Source organism: Falco biarmicus, chromosome 6 (assembly GCF_023638135.1).
Source record: "Falco biarmicus isolate bFalBia1 chromosome 6, bFalBia1.pri, whole genome shotgun sequence".
Taxonomy (NCBI): Eukaryota; Metazoa; Chordata; class Aves; order Falconiformes; family Falconidae; genus Falco; species Falco biarmicus.
In genome coordinates, this window is record NC_079293.1 from 73,326,804 (window position 1) to 73,346,064 (window position 19,261).

The 19,261-nt window shown below is 54.0% G+C and overlaps 2 protein-coding genes across 17 annotated transcripts in view; one reads left to right on the top strand and one right to left on the bottom strand.

Annotated features, from left to right (window-relative positions):
* The window catches only part of OTOF (otoferlin), a 115,821-nt gene extending 111,840 nt beyond the window's left edge, over positions 1–3,981 (top strand). For all 14 annotated transcript variants that reach the window (XM_056342235.1, XM_056342238.1, XM_056342237.1 and 11 more), the window contains 4 exons: positions 1,144–1,385; positions 1,749–1,927; positions 2,110–2,210; positions 2,743–3,981. In XM_056342235.1, the coding sequence (XP_056198210.1) occupies positions 1,144–1,385; positions 1,749–1,927; positions 2,110–2,210; positions 2,743–2,923 (703 nt within the window). In that variant the 3' untranslated portion in view covers positions 2,924–3,981. The remainder of the gene's footprint in view (positions 1–1,143; positions 1,386–1,748; positions 1,928–2,109; positions 2,211–2,742) is intronic.
* Positions 3,982–10,901: 6,920 nt separating this feature from the next.
* The window catches only part of SELENOI (selenoprotein I), a 34,310-nt gene continuing 25,950 nt past the window's right edge, over positions 10,902–19,261 (bottom strand). For 2 of the 3 annotated variants that reach the window (XM_056343245.1, XM_056343247.1), the window contains exons 9-10: positions 18,766–18,948; positions 10,902–16,636 (exon numbers count right to left, since the gene is read on the bottom strand). In XM_056343245.1, coding sequence (XP_056199220.1) covers positions 16,520–16,636; positions 18,766–18,948 — 300 coding nt within the window. In that variant the 3' untranslated portion in view covers positions 10,902–16,519. The remainder of the gene's footprint in view (positions 16,637–18,765; positions 18,949–19,261) is intronic. The other variant, XM_056343246.1, reaches the window with a different exon arrangement.

Genomic DNA, 19,261 nt, shown 5'->3' on the forward strand with positions numbered 1-19,261 from the left:
CTGATCTGAAAAAAAATGGGTTTGTTTTGGCATCTTGGGTCCTGTCAGCCCAGTGGCTTTTCTGCAACAGCCCTGAATCCAAGATGCTCCAGCCCCTCCCCATCTGTGTGATGGGGGATTGCTTGACCTTTGTGTTTTGTGAAGTAGAGCAGGGCATTGGCACGCTCAGAGTCTGAGCAAACAACCCTGCACTGGGTGCCTGAGCATGGGGTCGTGTCTGTGCTGGCTGCAGCCCCTCGGAACAGATGTGCAAAAAAGACCCTGAGAGCACCCTGGGGAATGGAGATACCTAGGCTCATCAGAGAAAGGCTCCAGGGGGCACCTAGAATCTAAATTAAAGCTGTGTTTTCCCAGGGCCAAGACTCGCAGGTATGGAACGTCTTCTGTGTCCCCTTTTCTCTGGGAATCCTGCTCACTGGAGCCAGAAAACTGGGGGTACAAGCATATCTGATGGCAAGGTCGGTGTGGCCACCCTGTCTCCCAGGATGGCATTGCTGGGACCGCACTGTCTCCAGTGACGGTGGATCCCACCCATCCATCATCCATCCCGTGATGCCTAGCTGAGCTGGGCACTTCAGTTCCCTTTGCTGGAGACTGGCTTAGCAGAGACGCCCCTACCCTCAAGCAGAGCCTTCATCAGGCCCTCAGTACCTCTGATGGGCTCAGATAGATATGCCCTGACACAGGGAGCCTGCGGTGACCAGCACAGACCTAGCTGCCATCAGGGGACACCTGCTTACCCTGAGGTAGAGTGAGAAGGTCTCTACAATCTCCCCTGGACTTGTCCACTCCACCAGTGCAGGATGGGGACATCCCTCCAGCATGCTCCGCTCCAGACTCCCCAGCAACGCTCCCTGCTCCTGTCCATCTCTTTAACATCTCCCTACCCAGAGAAAGACCTCTGACAACCTGCTTGCATTTCTGGCTCTCAAACTTCCCTCTTCCCTCTAGGGTCCTCCTGCCTTCATGCCTATTCTGCCCCTTGGAGGTGCTGCTGTGGTGAATGCAGCAGCCCCAGCCCATTGCTCACATCTTTTAGGTCCTTCTGAGTCTGTCCTGGAGACATCCTGGCTACACAGGTGGGATGGTCCTATGCCCTCTCCTTCCTCCTGTAACACATTGCCACCCCTCTGGGTCTTGCAGGTGGCTGAAGGGTCAGCAGGAGGACAAGCAAGACACAGATGTCCATTACCACTCACTCACTGGTGAAGGCAACTTCAACTGGCGCTACATCTTCCCCTTTGACTACCTGATGGCAGAGGAGAAGATAGTCATCTCCAAGAAGGAGTCCATGTTCTCCTGGGATGAGACAGAGTACAAGATCCCGGCTCGCCTCACCCTGCAGGTCTGGGATGCTGACCACTTCTCAGCTGATGATTTCCTTGGTAAGCAGGGGGTCCGCTGTGCTGGGGCAATGGGGCAGCCAGCAAGGAGCCCGTGGTTGGCCAAGCAGGGAGCAGTGTGGGTTGAGACAAAGCCTGGATAGGAACAGAACCTGGAAGGGCAGCTCTACTTCTCAGGTCCACAACATCTTACAAACTCCTTTAGATGCTGCTGGTAAGATGAGAGCCCTTGTCTGCACTGCTGCTGTTCAAAGGCTGCTTCTGTAGCAAAGACAGCAGCTTTCTAGTTCCCAGATCTAGTTCAAAGTTGCTCTCTAGGGCAGGAGATGCTGGCTCAGCCCACCTCCAGCCAAGGACTCCAGATTCTGGGAGTGCCAGCATCTGTGCTCCCCTTTCTTCTGCCAGGGGCCATTGAGCTGGACCTGAACCGCTTCCCCCGGGGAGCCAAGACGGCAAAACAGTGCAGCCTGGAGATGGTGACGAACGAGGCAGAGATGCCCATGATCTCTATCTTCAAGCAGAAGCGGGTGAAGGGCTGGTGGCCGTTCGTGGCCAGAGATGAGAATGATGAGCTGGAGGTCACTGTAAGAATGGGAAAAAGGGAGGGATTTTACATCCTGGGGACTGCGTGCTTTACAGTCACCCTCCACCCCACCCCCCACCCCCACTTGCCTCTGTTCCCTCAGGTCCCCTCTGTCACCATGTCTTGGGGGAATGGGGTGGGGACCATTGCCTAGGTCTCAGCACAAGTCTCTGCTCCATGCAGGGGAAAGTCGAGGCTGAGCTGCACCTTCTGACGGAAGAGGAGGCAGAGAAATCCCCGGCTGGGCTGGCTCGCAATGAGCCTGATCCGTTGGAGAAACCCAAGTAAGTAGGAAACCCCACTCCTCAGCAGGCACCTGGGCTTCTGGGACATGCTGTGGGGTGGCCCCGGGGAGCAAGCCAGGCATGGGGAGGCGAGGAGGGGTCACACTGGGGGATGTAGGAACAAGGGTCAGGGGCAGAGCCATCTCTACTGGTTCCCCCCATTGCCTGTTATCCACAGTCCCACTGCTTTTCCTTACTCTGATCCTCCTCTACCTCTCTTCTTGGCTCTGTCCCCTTCCTTGGCCTCCCACCACGTTCTTCTCCCCTCCAGTCCTCACTACCAGATTCCAGTGTCAACTGGCATCCTCACACTCCCTCACCAACCTGCATTACTTTATCTGGAATGTGTGGTGCTGACTCCCCATGTCCACCTGCCTGATCATCCTGGTTGGGCTCTTTCACTCTGTGCAGGTTTACCCAGGGAAGGGGATCCCATACCTCCCTTTGCACACTGTGCCCATGTTGCATTGCCTGCCCTGCATCCCTACTCCGTGGCAGTGGCATTAATGATGGGTATTTGCTTCCCCTGCAGCCGCCCGGACACAGCCTTCCTCTGGTTCCTGAACCCACTCAAGTCCATCAGATACCTCATCTGCACACGCTACAAGTGGCTCATCATCAAAATCTTGCTGGCCGTGTTGCTCCTCATCATGGTCGCCCTCTTCCTCTACAGCATGCCAGGCTACATGGTCAAGAAGCTGCTGGGAGCATGAAGCATGGGAGCCTCCCCCATGTACCCAGTCCCGTGGCACAACCTTCCCAGGCTCCATGCCATTCTCCTCCCTGCAGCCTCTCAGCAGCTTCGGGGGGCATCTCCCGGCTGCTGCTGCTACTGCTGCCAGGACTCCTCTTTTACATTCATCTGTGGGTCTTCGTTGCGGCTTTGGTCCCAGAGAAATGGGGCTGGAGGATGGCGTCGATGCCGAGGCTGTGCATCCCTCACCGGGGCCGGCAGAGGTGCCCAGCCGGCTACTGCGGGACTGCCCAGGCTGGCAGTCTGAGAGCCCTGTGCCCACTGGGGCCATGGGCAGTGCCCTGGTGGGGAGCTCAGCCCCTGGCCCCAGGGGAAGGGGAAGGACAACTGGGGCTGCATGGCTGGAGCTACAGGAGTGCTCCCAAAAGGCTCCTTGGAGGGACAGTCTGAAACGAGGATGGAGCAGGGACCTGGGACAGCTGGGGACATGCCAGCCCCACCAGCATGAGGATGGCACAGAGCGGCCCCAGTACCTGTCCCCCCTGCTAGCACTGTCCCTGCTCCACTCATAGCTCTGGAGGACACTGCTTCCACGGTGCAGGGGCCTGTCCCACCCCCCGGGGGACACTGGGCATCATGCCCCAGCAGCCACCAAGGCCCTGCAGCGGTGGGGGCCCTGCCCTTCCCCCCCCCCCCCTCCCCGGCTCTGGCAGAGGCAGGGAAGTGTCCAGCAGCTCAGACATCTTCCTGAGGTTACCGACCCAGAACTGGTGGTGGCTGAGCATCCCGATGGGCTCACAGGCAGCCAGGTTCCCTGGCACAGTGTGAGCTCCCCCTGGCCTTCTAGATTCTCAGTTTATTTTCTTTGGGTTGGTATGTGTTGCGGCTGGAATCTTTCTTGCCGTGTATATTGGGGAAGGGTTCTTTTCTCAGCTTGCTACCGTACTCAGCTGTTGAAAAGCCACCTTTCTCAGCTTCAGGTGTGCAAGACCCTCACTGAGTAATTGAGGAGATCTCGGGGATGTTTTTAGGAAACTACTGTTTTAATCAGTCAATAAAAACTGGCGTTCACTTCTGGTTTCTCTGTCGAGGTCTCGCATTTGTGGGGACAGAGCTCGTCACTGGCTGCTTTTCAAGATGAGCCCTTTCCTCCTTCCATCCTCCCACCCTGATGCTTCCCAGTTGCAGCCCCTTTTCCCGCTGCCTCCCTCCAGTTCCCCTGTCCTGGGGGGCTGCATGGGCAGCAAACCAGGCATAGTCCTGCCTTCCCCTCCAGGCAGGGTGGCAGCGGGCAGACAGTGACATCCTGGGGACCAAGAGGGGCTCCAGGTACTTCTTTCCATCATCTGCCACCTGCACTGGGTGGGTGCCCAGCGGGCCGTCTCCTCTTGCCCACATCAAGCATCGGTGAAAGGCCATCGCAGCTCTCACCGCCATCCCAACGCTCCCAGACCACAGTATCTTGTCCTACAGAAACACCTCCCGAACGACACAGCTGTGAGAGCTGCACAAGGCAGCCCAGACCATCCCCATCCTCCCGTGCAGCGCTTGCTCTGCCGACGCTTCTCCCATCCCACCTTTTCTTGCCGGTGCTCCTCAATCCTCCAAATCCGCAGCGTGGAAGAGTGTGTCGACCTTAGACAAGAGGTTGAATGTCAGCCTCTGCTTGCCTTCCGTGGTGCTGCTGGGTTCCGGGCTCTCTGGCTCCAACAGCTCATCCACCTTATCCCCGATGTTCCTCTGCATGCTGGCCTTCAGCATTTGCCAGGACTGCACGATGCGCTGCATAGCAGACCTCTGCCGCAGGTCCCTCTGATCCGTGTGGGGCAGGGCCTGCTTCTCAACACTCTGCGTCCCCTCCAGGACTGTAGGGGAGAGGGACGGGGGAGACATGGGGACTGGTTCCAGGACTGCAGAGGACAGGGATGGGGGAGATGTAGATGTGGGGACTGGCTCACTGACCGCAGAGGACAGGGATGGGGCAGACGTGGGGACCGCGGTGGGGAGAGGGTCCTCCTGGCCATCCGGATGCAGGTCCGTGCTGCTGATGTCACTGCGTTCTGCCCGCCCAGGAGCCCTTGCGTCCTGCCTGTCCCGTCTCCTCTGTCCCTTCTGTGTTCTCCGGGGCCTGAGGACAGGGTGTGATGCCTGCGAGCTCCGTCTGTCCCCAGGGCTCCTGGGCAGAGGCGCGTTGCAGTTCTTGCAGCACCTCTCAGGGGCTATTTCGGGGAGCCGCTGGGTGGTGTCCCACACGTAGGGCGGCTCCCCATCGACGGCCAGCTCAAAGCGCAGCCGCAGGTCCAGCTGCAGGTCCTCCTCGTGCACCAGGATGTCCGTGTTGTGGAGGGTGATGGCCAGCGTGGGCAGGTCCTGTCCTGCCGCGGGCTCGCTGAGGGCATGTAGCCCCCTCTGCAGCCCCCCAGCATGGCTACGGGTTCCTGCACTGAGGCCGTACCTCAAGATGCTCCGCAGGAGCTGTGTCACTGAAAGCCAGCCTCAGCGAGACACAGCACATGCCCCCGCCAAGCCCACCCTGCTGCTGGACCCCAAACCCAGCCTGACCCCATGTCACCATCGAAAGGGTCCCAGGCGTGTGGGGGTGTAGACCTCATGGCCATGGGTCCGTAGGATTCTGTAATACACAGGGACACGGAAGCTTGAGCACTAAATTTCTCTACTTCATTACACATTGCCTCAAATACCACAAAAATCACTGCTAGCAAGTATACCTGTGGTGTATCAAACTATTACAATGTACAACACTATTATCAGCAATCGGTAATATAGCAGTAATTAATTATAGCAACAAGCAATTAATAGCAACATTCATAAAAGCAGCAATCAATAATAGCAGCAATCAAATATATATAGTATTATGGATTACTACAATCTTATCGCTAGTGGAGCAAATTTATAATTAATGTAATGTTAGATATACTTCTGATAGACTTATAAGCACATGTATCTATATATTATATATGTTTGCAATAGCAAGCACATTAGACAGATCCCAGAGGGGGACCCAACCATCCCATTCTTACTTTCCTCTCTCAGAGAACTTTTTAATGTCATGTTTATATGAACATTTTTCTATCATAGAGACATAAGAGGGCGTAGGACACCACCACTTTGAGCAGCCAGTATATGCTGTTACTTTCTGGTTTTCATCTCAAACAGCTGACAGATGATGGTGATGTCTTCTGTTCTCTGACCAGTTTTTATTTTTTCAGACTGTTTTCCTGTTTTTGTGATTAGAATAACCAGTGGCAGTTCGCGATTCTTACTTCCTCAGGATGTTTTCCCCCCATTTTCCCAGGCTATTTTTCACCTTTTCAGACCATAAGTTGCCATTACAGGTCCTTGGGTTTGCACTTACTGCTGGTATCTCAGGTTGTCTCTGGTTTCTCTGTAGCCAGCTGCGCTTCAGAGATGCCAGGTGCCCTTCTCAGGGATGCTCCTGGCTCCCAGGCTGAGCTCCTGGGCTGGCAGAGCCCAGGCTGGCAGGCATCATATCAGTCCATATTTCACCAGACATTTTTCTTCTGTTCAGTAGTTTTCCCCTTCCAACCAGGTTGCCTTTATGGCTGCTCACACCACCTTTAAAGGGTGTCCAGCACTGGCACAGGCTGTCCAGGGAGGTGGGGGAGGCACTGTCCCTGGGGGTGTTTAAAAGACATGTAGAAGTGTCGCTCGGGGCCATGGATTAGTGGTGGGCTTGGCAGTGCTGGGTTAATGGTTGGACCTGGTGATTTTACAGGTCTTTTACAACCTAAATGATTCCCCAGCCTCATCCAGCCCATGAGATACTGTTCCTGATTCACCTGCACACCAAATGACTCCCATAATTGGGCAAATTCAGGACCTGTGTGTGTGGACTGGTCCATCTCTGGCACCTGCACATCACCTACGTCCCACAGGCTGTGTGGCCCAGGAGGCATGGGGCTCTGGGGCTGTGCATTGACCCTGTTTCTTGGCGCAACATCAAGTAGTTATCAGAGACAGGGCTGTCATAGAACCACAGAATGGGGTGGGTTGGAAGGGACCTTAAAGACCATCTAGTCCACATACACACCCTGCCACAGGCAGGGACCCCTCCCCCCAGCCCAGGCTGCCCCCAGCCCCGTCCAGCCTGGCCTTGAGCCCTGCCAGGGATGGGGCACCCACAGCTGCTCTGGGCAGCCTGGGCCAGCGCCTCGCCGCCCTCACAGGGAAGAATTTCTGCCTCATCTCTCATCTCCATCTCCCCTCTCTCATGTAAAGCCATTCCCCCGTGTGCCATCGCCACCTGCCCTTGCCCAAAGCCCCTCCCCAGCTTTCTTGCCGGCCCCTTTAGGCACTGGCAGGTGCTCTAAGGTCTCCCTGCAGCCTTCTCCTCCCCAGGCTGAGCCACCCCAGCTCTCCCAGCCTGTCCCCACAGCAGAGCTGCTCCAGCCTCTCATCACCTTTGTGGCTTCATCTGGACTCACCCTCCCTCACCATCATGACAGGAGGTCACAGGTTTTGCTTTCTGCCTCCCCCAGGGCTGCAAACATCTCTACCTGGGGCAGGACCAAGCTCCAAGTCACCCATATGCATATGTCGCTTGCCCATAGCAGGATTTGCTCGGTGCCCACCCACAGTGTTCCTGCAGCCCCAGGTCTTATCAGCACTTGGACCCACTGTCCTGGACACACATCAGCGAGTCCAAAGGTGGGCAAACGTGCCACGTGGCCACCTCCTGTGCCACGTGGCTGCCTCCTGTGTCAAGGGCAGCCAAACCAGTTTGCTACACCTGGATTTTGGGTGCCCAGGAGGGGTAGCCTCCTTGCCAGAGGACTCTGGGGAGGGTGCAAGGCCCCTCGTCCTATTTTGGGAAAGTGATGCGCACCCATGGGGGTGAGCAGAGGGATGTGTGAGGAGCTGCTGAGCGTGGCTGAGCCCATCCCTGCAGTATCGGTGCACTGTGGGCTGACAGGGGCACAGAGCTGGATGAGTATGGGTGGGCAGGCAGCCGTGGTGCCAGCAGCAGGTACACTCTTCCCCCTCTTCCTCCCAATGAAGTGATGAATTAGTGAATTCTCATGTTAGCCTAATCCATACAAAGGGGATCATGTCCTTGTTGGCTTGTTTTCTTTCCTAATAAGCTCATAAAAAAATAATTTACAGAGTAAGTTGTCCTGTAAATCTATGAGGTCCAAATGGACCACAACAGCAGCCTGCGCAGCCAGCACACGGTGTGCTGCCAAAATGCTATTGTTATTAACAATCCTTTAAGCATATTACACCTACCACAACAATCCTCTTAGAGGAAGCCGTCGAGACAGCTGATAAAAGACAAGGCATCGCTTAAATACACCTCGGCTTTAGCCCAGAGGGAAAGTGCAAGGCCCAGGTGGCTGCTCACCCACGTCCTGCAAAGGTGGGTCACACATTGCCTGGCCTAAGCCAAACTCCCTCAAAATTTGGGGAGCCTGGGTTGATGCCACGGCCCGAGGGGATCAGACCCTTTGCAGCAGCTTGGGTAGGTTTGTGGTAGAGCAGAGCCCATGCCTGCTGCAACGTCCCACTGGTGGGGGGGGCTGGCCATGCCTCATGGAGCTGCAGAATGCAGAGAAACCCCTTCTGTTGGGTAGCAAAACGGCTCCTGGGGCTGCTCCACACCCACAGTGTCACAGTCGGGAGAGCATGGCTCCTGCCCCAGCAGCAGCACCCATCGCATACCTTGGTTTAGAGCAATTCTTATTATTTTTGGTAGAAATGCCGGCGGGTGGACTGGCACTGATGGTCATGGGGAGGTCTCTGCAGTGCTGGGTGTGGAATGCTGTGAGAAGGAGCAGCAGCGTAGGGACCCCCCTGCCACAGCACCCATGCCCCTGTGCACCAGTGGGGGAAGGCAGAGATTTCCCAACTGCAAAGAGGTCCTGGGTTTGATGGCATCAGTCCGAAGGGCACCGGGTGTGTGGTGCAAACGGCAGGAGGGTGGCACTGGGGCTGAAACTCCCGCTACTGCCAACCCTGTCCTCCTTTCTGCCAACAAAAGGGCACAGAGAGGGAACTTTGGGCATGGGATATGTATCCAGCACTTCTCAGCCAGTCTGCTGGGTCGCCCAGGAGCTTCTGGAGTAGAAGCATTACCTTCTGCCCTCAGATTGGCCCTGACTGAAGCTCCCACCAGTTCATGCCTCTCCATTTAGCCCTGTGCCACCTGTGTGCCTTCCTGGGCATGCCTGGAGCTGCACACAGAGAGCAGCAACTCAGACCTCCAGGTCTGGCTGAATTTTGATGTGATTTGGTGGCCACAAACTAAGATGCCCTCCCTCCCAGCCCAAGGTGTGTGTTTGGAAGGAAGAAGGCAGTTCCTCTCCCTTCCCCTGCCGCAGCCTTCCCTGGCCACCCACCGGAGCAAGGACCATGTCCCTGGCCACCTCCACGTCCCAGCACAGTCCTCCTGATCTGACACTGGGTGACCCAGAAGGGCCATGACTCCACTCACCCCATAAGAAAATCAGTCAGGGGCTCAAGAGGACATTCTTCCTAATTCCTGACCTCAGCTTCCTTGGCTTTATTGGGTATCTGTGGTCTCCTGTCCAGGGCACGCAGCCACCGACAGCAGCTTATTCCCCTGTGAGCAACCCCTGCCACGCTGACACAGGGATAAAGCAGGGATCACCCTGATTAGCACCGAAGACGACAGCATTAAGAGCTTGCTGTGATCACAGGTGGCTTTGCTGGGGCAGAGCTGAGTCCTGACTTGTTGGGGCAGCCACACTGATGCCAGGAAAACAGTGGTTTCCAGCAACACTCACCTCCTCCCTCTGCTGGGGCACCTTCCTGAGCCCAGTTGGGGTGAGCACCACATCCACGAGCTGTGGTTGAAGCAAGCCATGACCCTGGCTTCAATGGGGCAGGAAAGGGTTGTCCGGCGAAACGCATCACCTCTGTCCATGTTTCGTGCCCTGCATTTTCGCAGCACCACAGGGTGGTGGGGATGGGCAGGGACCCCTGGGACCACCCAGCCCACCCTGCTCAAGCAGCCGCACAGGGCCACAGCCAGGTGGGCTCTGGACGTCCCCAGAGAAGGAGACTGCACAGCCTCTCTGGGCAGCCTGTCCCCGTGCTCCGGCACCCTCAAGGGAAAGAAGTTTTTCCTGCTCTCCCCACGGAGCTCCCTGTGCTGCAGTTTGTGCCCGTTGCCCCTTGTCCTGTCGCTGGGCACCGCTGACAAGAGCCCGGCCCTGGCCCCGGCCCCCTGACACTGGCCCTTAAGGTACCTGTGTGCATCGCTCAGGTCCCCTCTCAGCCTTCTCCTGCCCAGGCTGAACAGCCCCAGCTCCCGCAGCCTTTCCTCCTAGGAGAGATGCTCCAGAGGCTTTGTCGCCTTCATGGCCCTTCCCTGAACTCTCTCCTGTCTGTCCATGTCTCTCTGGAACTGGGGAGCCCAGCACTGGACCCAGAGCTCCAGATGGGCCCCACCAGGGCAGAGCAGAGGGGGAGGACCACCTCCCTCGACCTGCTGGCCACATTCCTCCCAATGCACCCCAGGATCCCACTGGCCCTTTGACCATGAGGACACACTGCTGGCTCATGAAATAGCAGAGCAAAGGGAAGAAGCCTTTGGGATGTCAGAGTTTCAGCTAAAAGAGGATGCTGCACCTCTCCATGGACCCCCATATCCCTGTACCACGGCCCAAGGTCCCATTATCCCAGGAGAGTGCCATGGGGCAGGCACAGCCCAAGGCAATGCTGCCTTCTCCTTCCACATCTTCCCTGGTGCTGCAGCCAGCTCACTCCCTGCCCTGCAGCACCTTGCCAAGCACCACAGCTGCAGCCTGACACAGCAGGTGAATAAAACCCATCACTCCAAGCCGGAGTTTTTCCACCTCGGCTGCAACAAGCACAGCCACTCAAAGCAGGGCTGCAGCTCCAGCGTGGGCACTGCTGTGCCCAAACCTGCCCTGTGTGGTGGGCTGCCTGCTCAGCAGAAAGGAAGAAAGAAAGAAAAACAAAGGCAAACACCATTAAAAGGCTTGGAAAATTTTATTCTTTACTGAATAATAGTTTTTTGTTTGGTTTAAACACAATAAATATTTCAGTAATAGCATTTAACAGACTGGAATTCAAATCACTGCAGTACCTAAACTCCCAGAGACAGGACTCCGGGGATGTGATCAGGCTCCCTGGGAATGTGGCCAGGCTGCTTGATCTGATGTCTCTTTAGGGGTACCCCTGCGTCAAGGGACTGAGCTCGCTTGGCTCCGGTGAGGAGCCCGGCAGAGCACCCGGAGTCCCAGGGCAGCCAGGCTGCTGCTGTCAGTGTGACAGCGGCTCCTCTGAAAGGCTCAGGGGGGAATGGACAGAACCAAACCACCATAGCATCACAAGCACCAAACGCATCTTTCCCTGCATCATTTCACAGCCCCCCCAGTCCTGGGAACTGGGACAGCAGCCAGCAGCACTGCCTCTCCAGCCCCACTGCACAGAGGGTCGGTGGCAGAAGACGGAGCAGGAGGGCCCACTTTGTGCCTCCAACTTTGTTTCCAGAAGGACAAGGCAGCATCACTAACTCCTTTCCCACCCTGCCTAGGAAAAGTGAATAGCCACAGAGAGGTGCCTTTGAAGATGCTCTGAAGGGCTGCAGAGAAGGTCTCTGTCCTGCATTTATAGCAGAGGGCCGGAGAGCAGGGACTGTTTGCAAAACCACTCAAGAGGTAAGGGTTGAGTCTGAAATGCCCTGGGTCCACCCCGCTCCTGCAGGTTGGGTTTGACGCTGCTGCCTTGCTTTGCCTTTACGTGCAGGGTTACAGCTGTAGAAGAGAGCGATGCAGCACACTCTTAGAAGACCAGAGCCGAAACCAGCCTGGGACCCACCACCCTCCTTCCAGAGGGGCTGGTGCCAGCGCAACACGGACCACTGCTGAGATCAGCACCCGCTTCAACTAAGAGCTTGAGGGACAGAAGCAGGTCAGTCTCCCTGCTGGGAGGGAGGGAAGGCAGGGTAGACCACTGGAAGTGTTCAAGACCAGGCTGGATATGGCTTTGAGCAACCCGGTCTAGTGGAAAGCATTCATGGCCATGGCAGGGGGGTTGGATCTAGCTGATCTTTAAGGTCCCTTCCAACCCGAACTACTCTGTGGATGAGGTCTCCAGCCTGAAGCATAGCACCAGCTCCCACCAAATGGCCACCATGAATGCCACTGGCCAAGACGAACAGCACCTTACAAGGTGAGCAGCAAATTTCACCGAGAGCCTCCGCTCCAGGGCAGTGATGCCCTGACCGCCTCCTCAAGACCAGCCTAGCAGCCTCTCAAGCCTAGTCTGACCCCACTGCGTGGGCCAAAGGGTCTTCTACTAAGTAGCAGTGACCTCTTCTAAAAGCAAAGAGGTCAGCGTGGCACCCATTGTCACTATGTCCCACCAAGAACCGCCTCCACGTCACCTCAGCTGCTGCTTCAACACAGCATGGTGAGGTAGAACAGGTGGGCAAAAGCAGGAGGAGCCAAGGCAGCAGGCTGTGGATCTGCATTAGAAAAGCAAAAAAGTAAATAAGCTTTTAGCCGACCCAGCTTCATCCCCACCACTGGCCCATGGCACCACAGCAAGGCTGACACACTGCACTGGAAGATTTTGGGATGGGGGGTTGTAAGGGAACCCTGGTGCACTGAGGGACTCCTGCTTCTCAAGCAAGCCACGCATGCTAAGCAAAAAGGGACAACTGGAAACAAGACTGTTTCAGGGAAGCTCCTGCAGGTTTCAGGATACAGAAACCCCATGGACAGTTCAGCTATGGCCTAAGGTGACCAGAGCTCCACTCACGGCTGCACACAAATCAACTGTTCCCTTGGACCCGTGTATGAAAAAAAAATATCTGAGCCACTTTCTAAAAAAACACTACTTCTCTAGAGACTTGCCAGGTCTATTGCAAGCAGACACAGATGCTCTCAGAGGAGAATTGTTTAGAGGCCTTGCTAGAACTGACCCAACTGAGATCAAAGCCACTCTCAGACCACACGCTGCAGGTACTCGACACACCCAGGAGGTAACATCAGACCAGCTCTATTTAAGGAGCTTAAATACATGTTTCCAGAGCCTCAGAAGCTCATGCTTACAACATGCTGCTCCCCTGGCTCTGGTAAAGCTGCCTGTTATCAGGTGATGGATGTTTACAAGTGGAGGGACTGCTGTCGAGCCCCTGCAGTGACCGGCTGCAAAAGAGACATGTTAGCTGTGGCACAGACACACCGGAGGAAGGAACAAGCTGAAAACCACAGCGCGTAGGTGCTTGTTTGTAGGCCCACAGCTCAGCTGCAGCATTTGTACTTGTAAAATGTGGTCGTTGCACTAAAAACAACTTTTGGCCAAACCCCAGGAGATCCCAAAACCTGCACTTCACCCTCAGCCCCGGCTCTGCTTGTGAATTCCTGCTCTAGGTCCGTGGCGCGGTGCAGAGGCAGGAGCCCCAGCTCCTGAACCACAAGACCGAAACGAAAAAGGCCTGCAAGCAAAGCTGCCTCTGCCTTGGCTGTGCAAGTCCTGCATCAACACATTGGTGTGTCCCAGGCTCCCACAAAAACCTGCCTCAGAGCAAAGGCTGACTGGACACAGCATGGCAAGGACCAGGAGGAGCTGGCAGTGCCACCACCTCTTCCCACAGCACAAAGTCCTGCCTGGATCCAGAGGCCAGGAGACAGACATCCCAGTGGGTCTCAAAAGACCACACACCTCCCTGAACAGTTTTTTTTTCCTGGTAACACTCTGTATTGAGATAAAATGTGCAAAAGAGATTTAGGAAAGCTTAAGACAGTGCTGTTACCAACTCAGCAGGTCCATCAGTAATTAAGAAAATATGACTAACACTATCCCTGGAAGAAGAGGCAACATGGATCAGCCTTCAAATAGCAGGCAGGAGCTGAGGAGCAAGCGCACATCCTACCCAGACCGTACATGACCCTGTCCCACCCCAAAGAGCACATCCCAGCACAAGTGCAGAGTCTAGCCAACAAGGAAAGCAACCACCACCGTGACACAACCACCCTCAGATGCTGTTCACAAGGAATATATTTATTCTCAAGGCTTAAAACCGTTATTAATAATAAGTAGTTTCTCAGCATGCCGCATCCCACCACGGCACAATGGATTGGTCTTTCTGTGTGTTTCCATTCCCCTCCCAAAATGCGGGAGCAGAAATCACTTAATTTCTAACAGCCGAAGCAGAACCTCCTGCAGCTTTGCAGCAGCATGAGCTGGGAACAGAGCCATACGTGCACCGAGGTCAGACCCACTCTCCTCACTCCAGCACAAGCCTGGTAGTACTAGAGACAAGCAAGCCTGTTTACCAGCACTGATTCAAGGAGATATTTTTTCTAGTTTTAAGGTGCAATAAATTAAGGCACCAAAAATCCAGGACTCTCCAAAGATAAAGCCTGTCAGACATGAAGCGGTTCCAGTTTTTGAGACAGGTTTCTCCTACAGCATGACAAGCATTTGCAGGATTTTAGAGAGGAAGTCCTGCTTCCATGTTTGTAACTTCACAAAGGGTTTTTTCAGGGTATATTACGTGCTGTAATACACACCAGCTCACAGCTAGGTGAGATGACAGACAAACAGCGTATTATGGAGACAAAGTGACATCCTAAGATTTAAGATCAGACAACTTCTCACAGCATTAGTACTGGTCCATCTGCTACTTGAACATGTCCCATAGATAAGTGTTGTGTCCCGTTTTAAGATTCCCTGTAGTTCTTGTGTGAGTGTGACTTAAATTTATCATCTCCCTTCATAACTGTATTTCATTAAATAGTAAGTAAAAAATTCAAGCACAGCCCAATTCATTTGTATGCTTAGGGTTTTTTTTTTTCTGTACAATGTCAGTAAAATATATAGGAGTAAGCTACTTTATTTAATAAACTCTGAAAACCATTTGCCCCCTCTCCCAGATTAGGCACCCTTCCCAGACGCGCCATAGCCATACAGACACAGGAGCACGCAGACGTTCAGCCGAGCCCTCCCGCAATGTCAGCCCAGACGAACGCACCAGCGCGTTCCTCCCAGGGTGTACCGTGACTGAGCAACCCCAATGTCACGCCCTGTGAATGCACGAGCTCGCCTCAGGATTTCAAGTCTCATACTCTGCATGACAATGACTCAAATTTACAAAAGAAAAAGCATTAAATACTAGTTACAGTTTGAAGGTTTCCTAAAGCAGGAGGAGTCTTCACCTGCAGAAGGAAAATGCTGTGACCAAGCTTCCATGAACCACGTTGCACAATAATCAATGTATAAGTGACTTTGTTCCCATGGTAAATTACATATGCACAACCTGCTGCGCTTGTTCGCTTCCGGATGCAGCCTTTCCAGAGCCTGGGTTTAAGCTACACTCTTCATTCAAGCACAGGTCTTCATTAAATAAAGTGAACAGAAAAGAAAATCAGCATTCAGTCTTCACCACCCCACTCTTAACTCAATTACAAAAACAAATTAAAAAAAAAAACAATCAATGCAAACGTCTTTTACAAATGGACAGTAAACAAATATATCTCTGGATGAGACATGCAGCCGCTGGGGACAACTGTTTTGAAAATGAAGTGATACTCGGAAAGGACTCCACCACACATACACCTGTGAGCTTTCTGAAACTGCACGCACAACCAACACAACACTTATTAACGTGCTTCTCTAAGTGGTGGATTTGCTGCTGTTGATGGTCTGGTGGGAAGGGCGATGTGCAAACCGAGACTGGCTGTGCTGCTACAAAGGAAGAGGCTCAGGCAGCATGCAATGACCCAGCACAGCCAACCTGAAACAGCAAGTTCATAGTGGTAGGAAGAGGGGGGGAGTCTGGCTCTGTGTTAGGCTGGTGTAAGCCTCTTCCTGCTGCTGACCAGAGCCCAGACCCCACACTCAGGCGGGGAACACACACAAACAGGAACACAGTCGAGATGTGGTCCCAGATATCCACAGCTCGAGCCAAGGAGGCAGAAGCTGCCTTCCTGCTTTTACAAGAAATTGAGCCCTGATGTTTTAAGGCCCCCAAGCAGAGTATTACTAGAAGTTTTGTGTGGTGTTTCTTTTTTTTTTTTCCCCTCTTGGGGGAAAAAAAAAAGAAAAGAAAAGAAAAAAGGTGCAAGTATTTGCCCATATAGCAAATAGGTGAATGCAGGAAGGCAGGACAGAATGTGGGAGAACTGTCACCATCTGCTCCCTAAGTCCCAGCCCAGGTCAAGGGCTGTCTAGCAGGAATAGGGGCAGACAAACTCCCCCAACCACCAGGATGTTCCCCTGACCTTTTAGAAATCAGCCATTATGTGGGTTTTGGTGACAGGCCAAGATGCTTTGCTCAGGTAAAACCACCTGCACTCTCAATCAGCTCCACCTGACCAAGAGCCTCAGTCCGAGGTTTCACTGGGAACATTCAGCTGGTCTAATATACAGTAATAGTGACCTGAAAGGTTACCCTCCTCATCCAGTTTCACCCAAAACCGAAAGCTTACATTCATCAAACAGCAGCAGGGGCTGCCCCATGCCAGTCCTGCCCTGGCTGCACTAGATACCGTGCGTACTTTGCCCTGATGTCTTTCCAGAGGATAGGTTTAGATCTGTGGTGATGGTTGAAGTATTTACAGGTATTTCCAGCGGTTATTTACAGTACTTCTGCAGACCGCAAGCTGATTTTCTCTTCCTCCACTCCTAGTCAATCTGCTGTGGGCTTCTTTAGTGAGAAGGGCCGTATATTGAAGTGCCTGCTCAGCTGGCTCACCTGGGGACAAAGCAGACAACAGGACTAGGTTAGCAAGGCTCAGAGGGACAAGGAGGAATGTGGGCAGAGCACCAGACCCGTTCCCTGTAGCCAGCAAAGCCCCTGCCACTTTCCTGCACTCACTTTCCCTGCCATTGCCCACCCTACCTGCTCCCCATGGGCACAGATCTGGACCACAGCCTCTCTTTTGTGCTATGGGGCCAACCAGGCTGTCCTGCTCAGGAGCCAAGCCCTGTCCCTGTCAGCTCGACACTGGGGCTGGCCAGGTGCGTGGCTCCACAGGCTGCAGTCTTGCTCCCTTCCCATACCTTCCCAAGTAACAGCCTGGGCTATCCAGGAGCGGACTCACCTCCATTTCCTGCCACCCTCAGGGGCAGGAGCCTGAAACACCTGCCCTGAGCCCAGGCACGCACCATTTTACCCTGCGGTTCTGCTCCCTCTCTGCCCCTCCCAGCGATATTTTTATTGTTTTGCTTAATCAATCTGATCACCGCAGCTATCTATATGAAAGATTGCTCCCTGAATCCACCTGCAAGTAAAACTGGGGGCTGGGTACTTCACATTAACCGTGCAGACACACACAGGAAGGTCACAAAAAGGAGAGGAACCCAACACCAGATTTTGTATCATTTTACACCAGCCTTTAGAAGAAGCTTTCACCACCTCTTTTGAGGACATGAGAAAACTACAGAGGGCCAAGAGCTGCACCAGGACACGAGCTTTCAGGCACGGTACGGAGAACTGCAGGCAGGAGGATAAAACAGATGGTGTGGCACTGGCACCTGCTGCCTGCAAAGTAACGGCCACTGCAGAACCAAGAGCAAGCAGAGCTGAGCAGCACCAGAGGCTGAGCTGGGCAGAGGGGTTTATTCCTCATCATTACTCCCAAACTCAGAGCAGTTTGGGATTACAGCCCACTCACAGAGCCTTAAAAGGCTCTTCAGCTCAAAGCTTCTTTTATCCTCACAGAGAAGACTGCACAGATGGGCCCTTGGAAAGCTGGTGGGGGGAAGGAGGGGAACACAAACTCAGGGGAGCAGAGCACTCAGAAGCTCACTGCAGGGGATGGACAAGCCTGGGAAGGATGGTTACACCATCCAGCCAGTCCCCCTCTCCAGCTATGATTCCAAGACCAAATTTATTTAAGCTTCTTAGCTATTCAAATCCTTCTTGCATAGAAGCCTCATTACACTAATTGGAAAGACAAGACAACCTGGCTATTACTTCTTTGCTGTAATTACAGTTCAAACTCGACTCCGGAGGCCCCACATTAGCGATGGGTTTCCCAAGGGACAGGGCTTCCCAAGGAGGGCGTATGCACGTGGCAGAGGCCAGCTCTGCGGGGGACATCAGGTCCCTCACCCTCCTTCCTCAGCAGCTTCTTGGGGCATTTCTAGTGAGACTCAGTCTCCCAGTTTTCTCTCTTAACCAAAACTCAGGGAGTCAGGCAGAGCTGGCACAGAGCAAGGGGAGCAAATTGGTCCCTGGATGTCTACACAGCCCTTGCAGCAGGGCCGAAGATGTTGCAGCTGCAGTGTCCCACTTCCCCTAGCAGGGACATCCCCCCTCCATCCTGGCTCTCCAAGAGACTCCAGCACAGGGCACATCAGCAAGGTCGCAGATCAAACTCATCGACCAAAGTAACACCACCAGCAGTTTAACTTCTTATACAAAGACTCCCAAATTAAGCATTTCTGCCTGATGTGCAGACACAGCATCTGCTGCTCAGGGTATCTACTGGAGCCGCTGTTCCCACTCCCCAAGGGTGTGGGTCACCCACGCTGGCTTACACCCCACAAGCCGGTCACTAAGCTGCAACCACAGCCAGGATGAGTTAAACATGGCAGCAGAGGTGCAAGTATGCATTTCAAACTAATCTCTGGTACAACAGCCCCTGTCACATTGCGTGTTGCTTGCTTAAAACCCATGTGACAGCCTGCACAAGCCTCTTGCAAGAATGTCATCTCAGGTTTCATATGGTCACAGACAGCATGACACAGCACCATTCCCAATGACATTCCCATTTTTAAGCAGAGTATTCTCTGCCCCAAAGAGCAGCAGCTCCCAAGCAAAGCCCTCAGGCACAGCACAGCAGCCAAGCCCAAAGCCCATGTGCTGAGTCCACCTACCACGACCACTCCGTAGTGGATGTGCGCCAGGGTGAGGAAAGCAGTTAACATGTAGAGGAGAAGCGTTTCGCTGTTTGGTGCAAACCCGAACATCACCACGAACAGCACCACTGCTATGGGGAGCAGCATCCAGTTCAGAGGCTGGCAGCGCGTGCTGCTCATCTGACAGACGATCAGTTGGCACTGCAGGAAGAGAAAGCAGGAAGAGAGCTTACACCCAGTATCGACTCTGCAAGCTCAGAGCTGTCTGTCCACAGTGCAGAGAGGACTGTCACACATGTACCCATCGTCTACGCTTCGGACTGCCATCATGCAGTTTCCCCAAGTTTCTCACTCGGGATCTTTCTTTGCATTAGAATTCCTGTGGGACACAGAGCAAAACCTCATGGGACAGGAAGGTAATAGGGAAACAAGCATCAAGGGCATCTTTAAAAGAAAAAGGAGTTTCCTTGAGCTGACAGACTTACCGGCATTATCTGCACCATCAGCAGAAAAC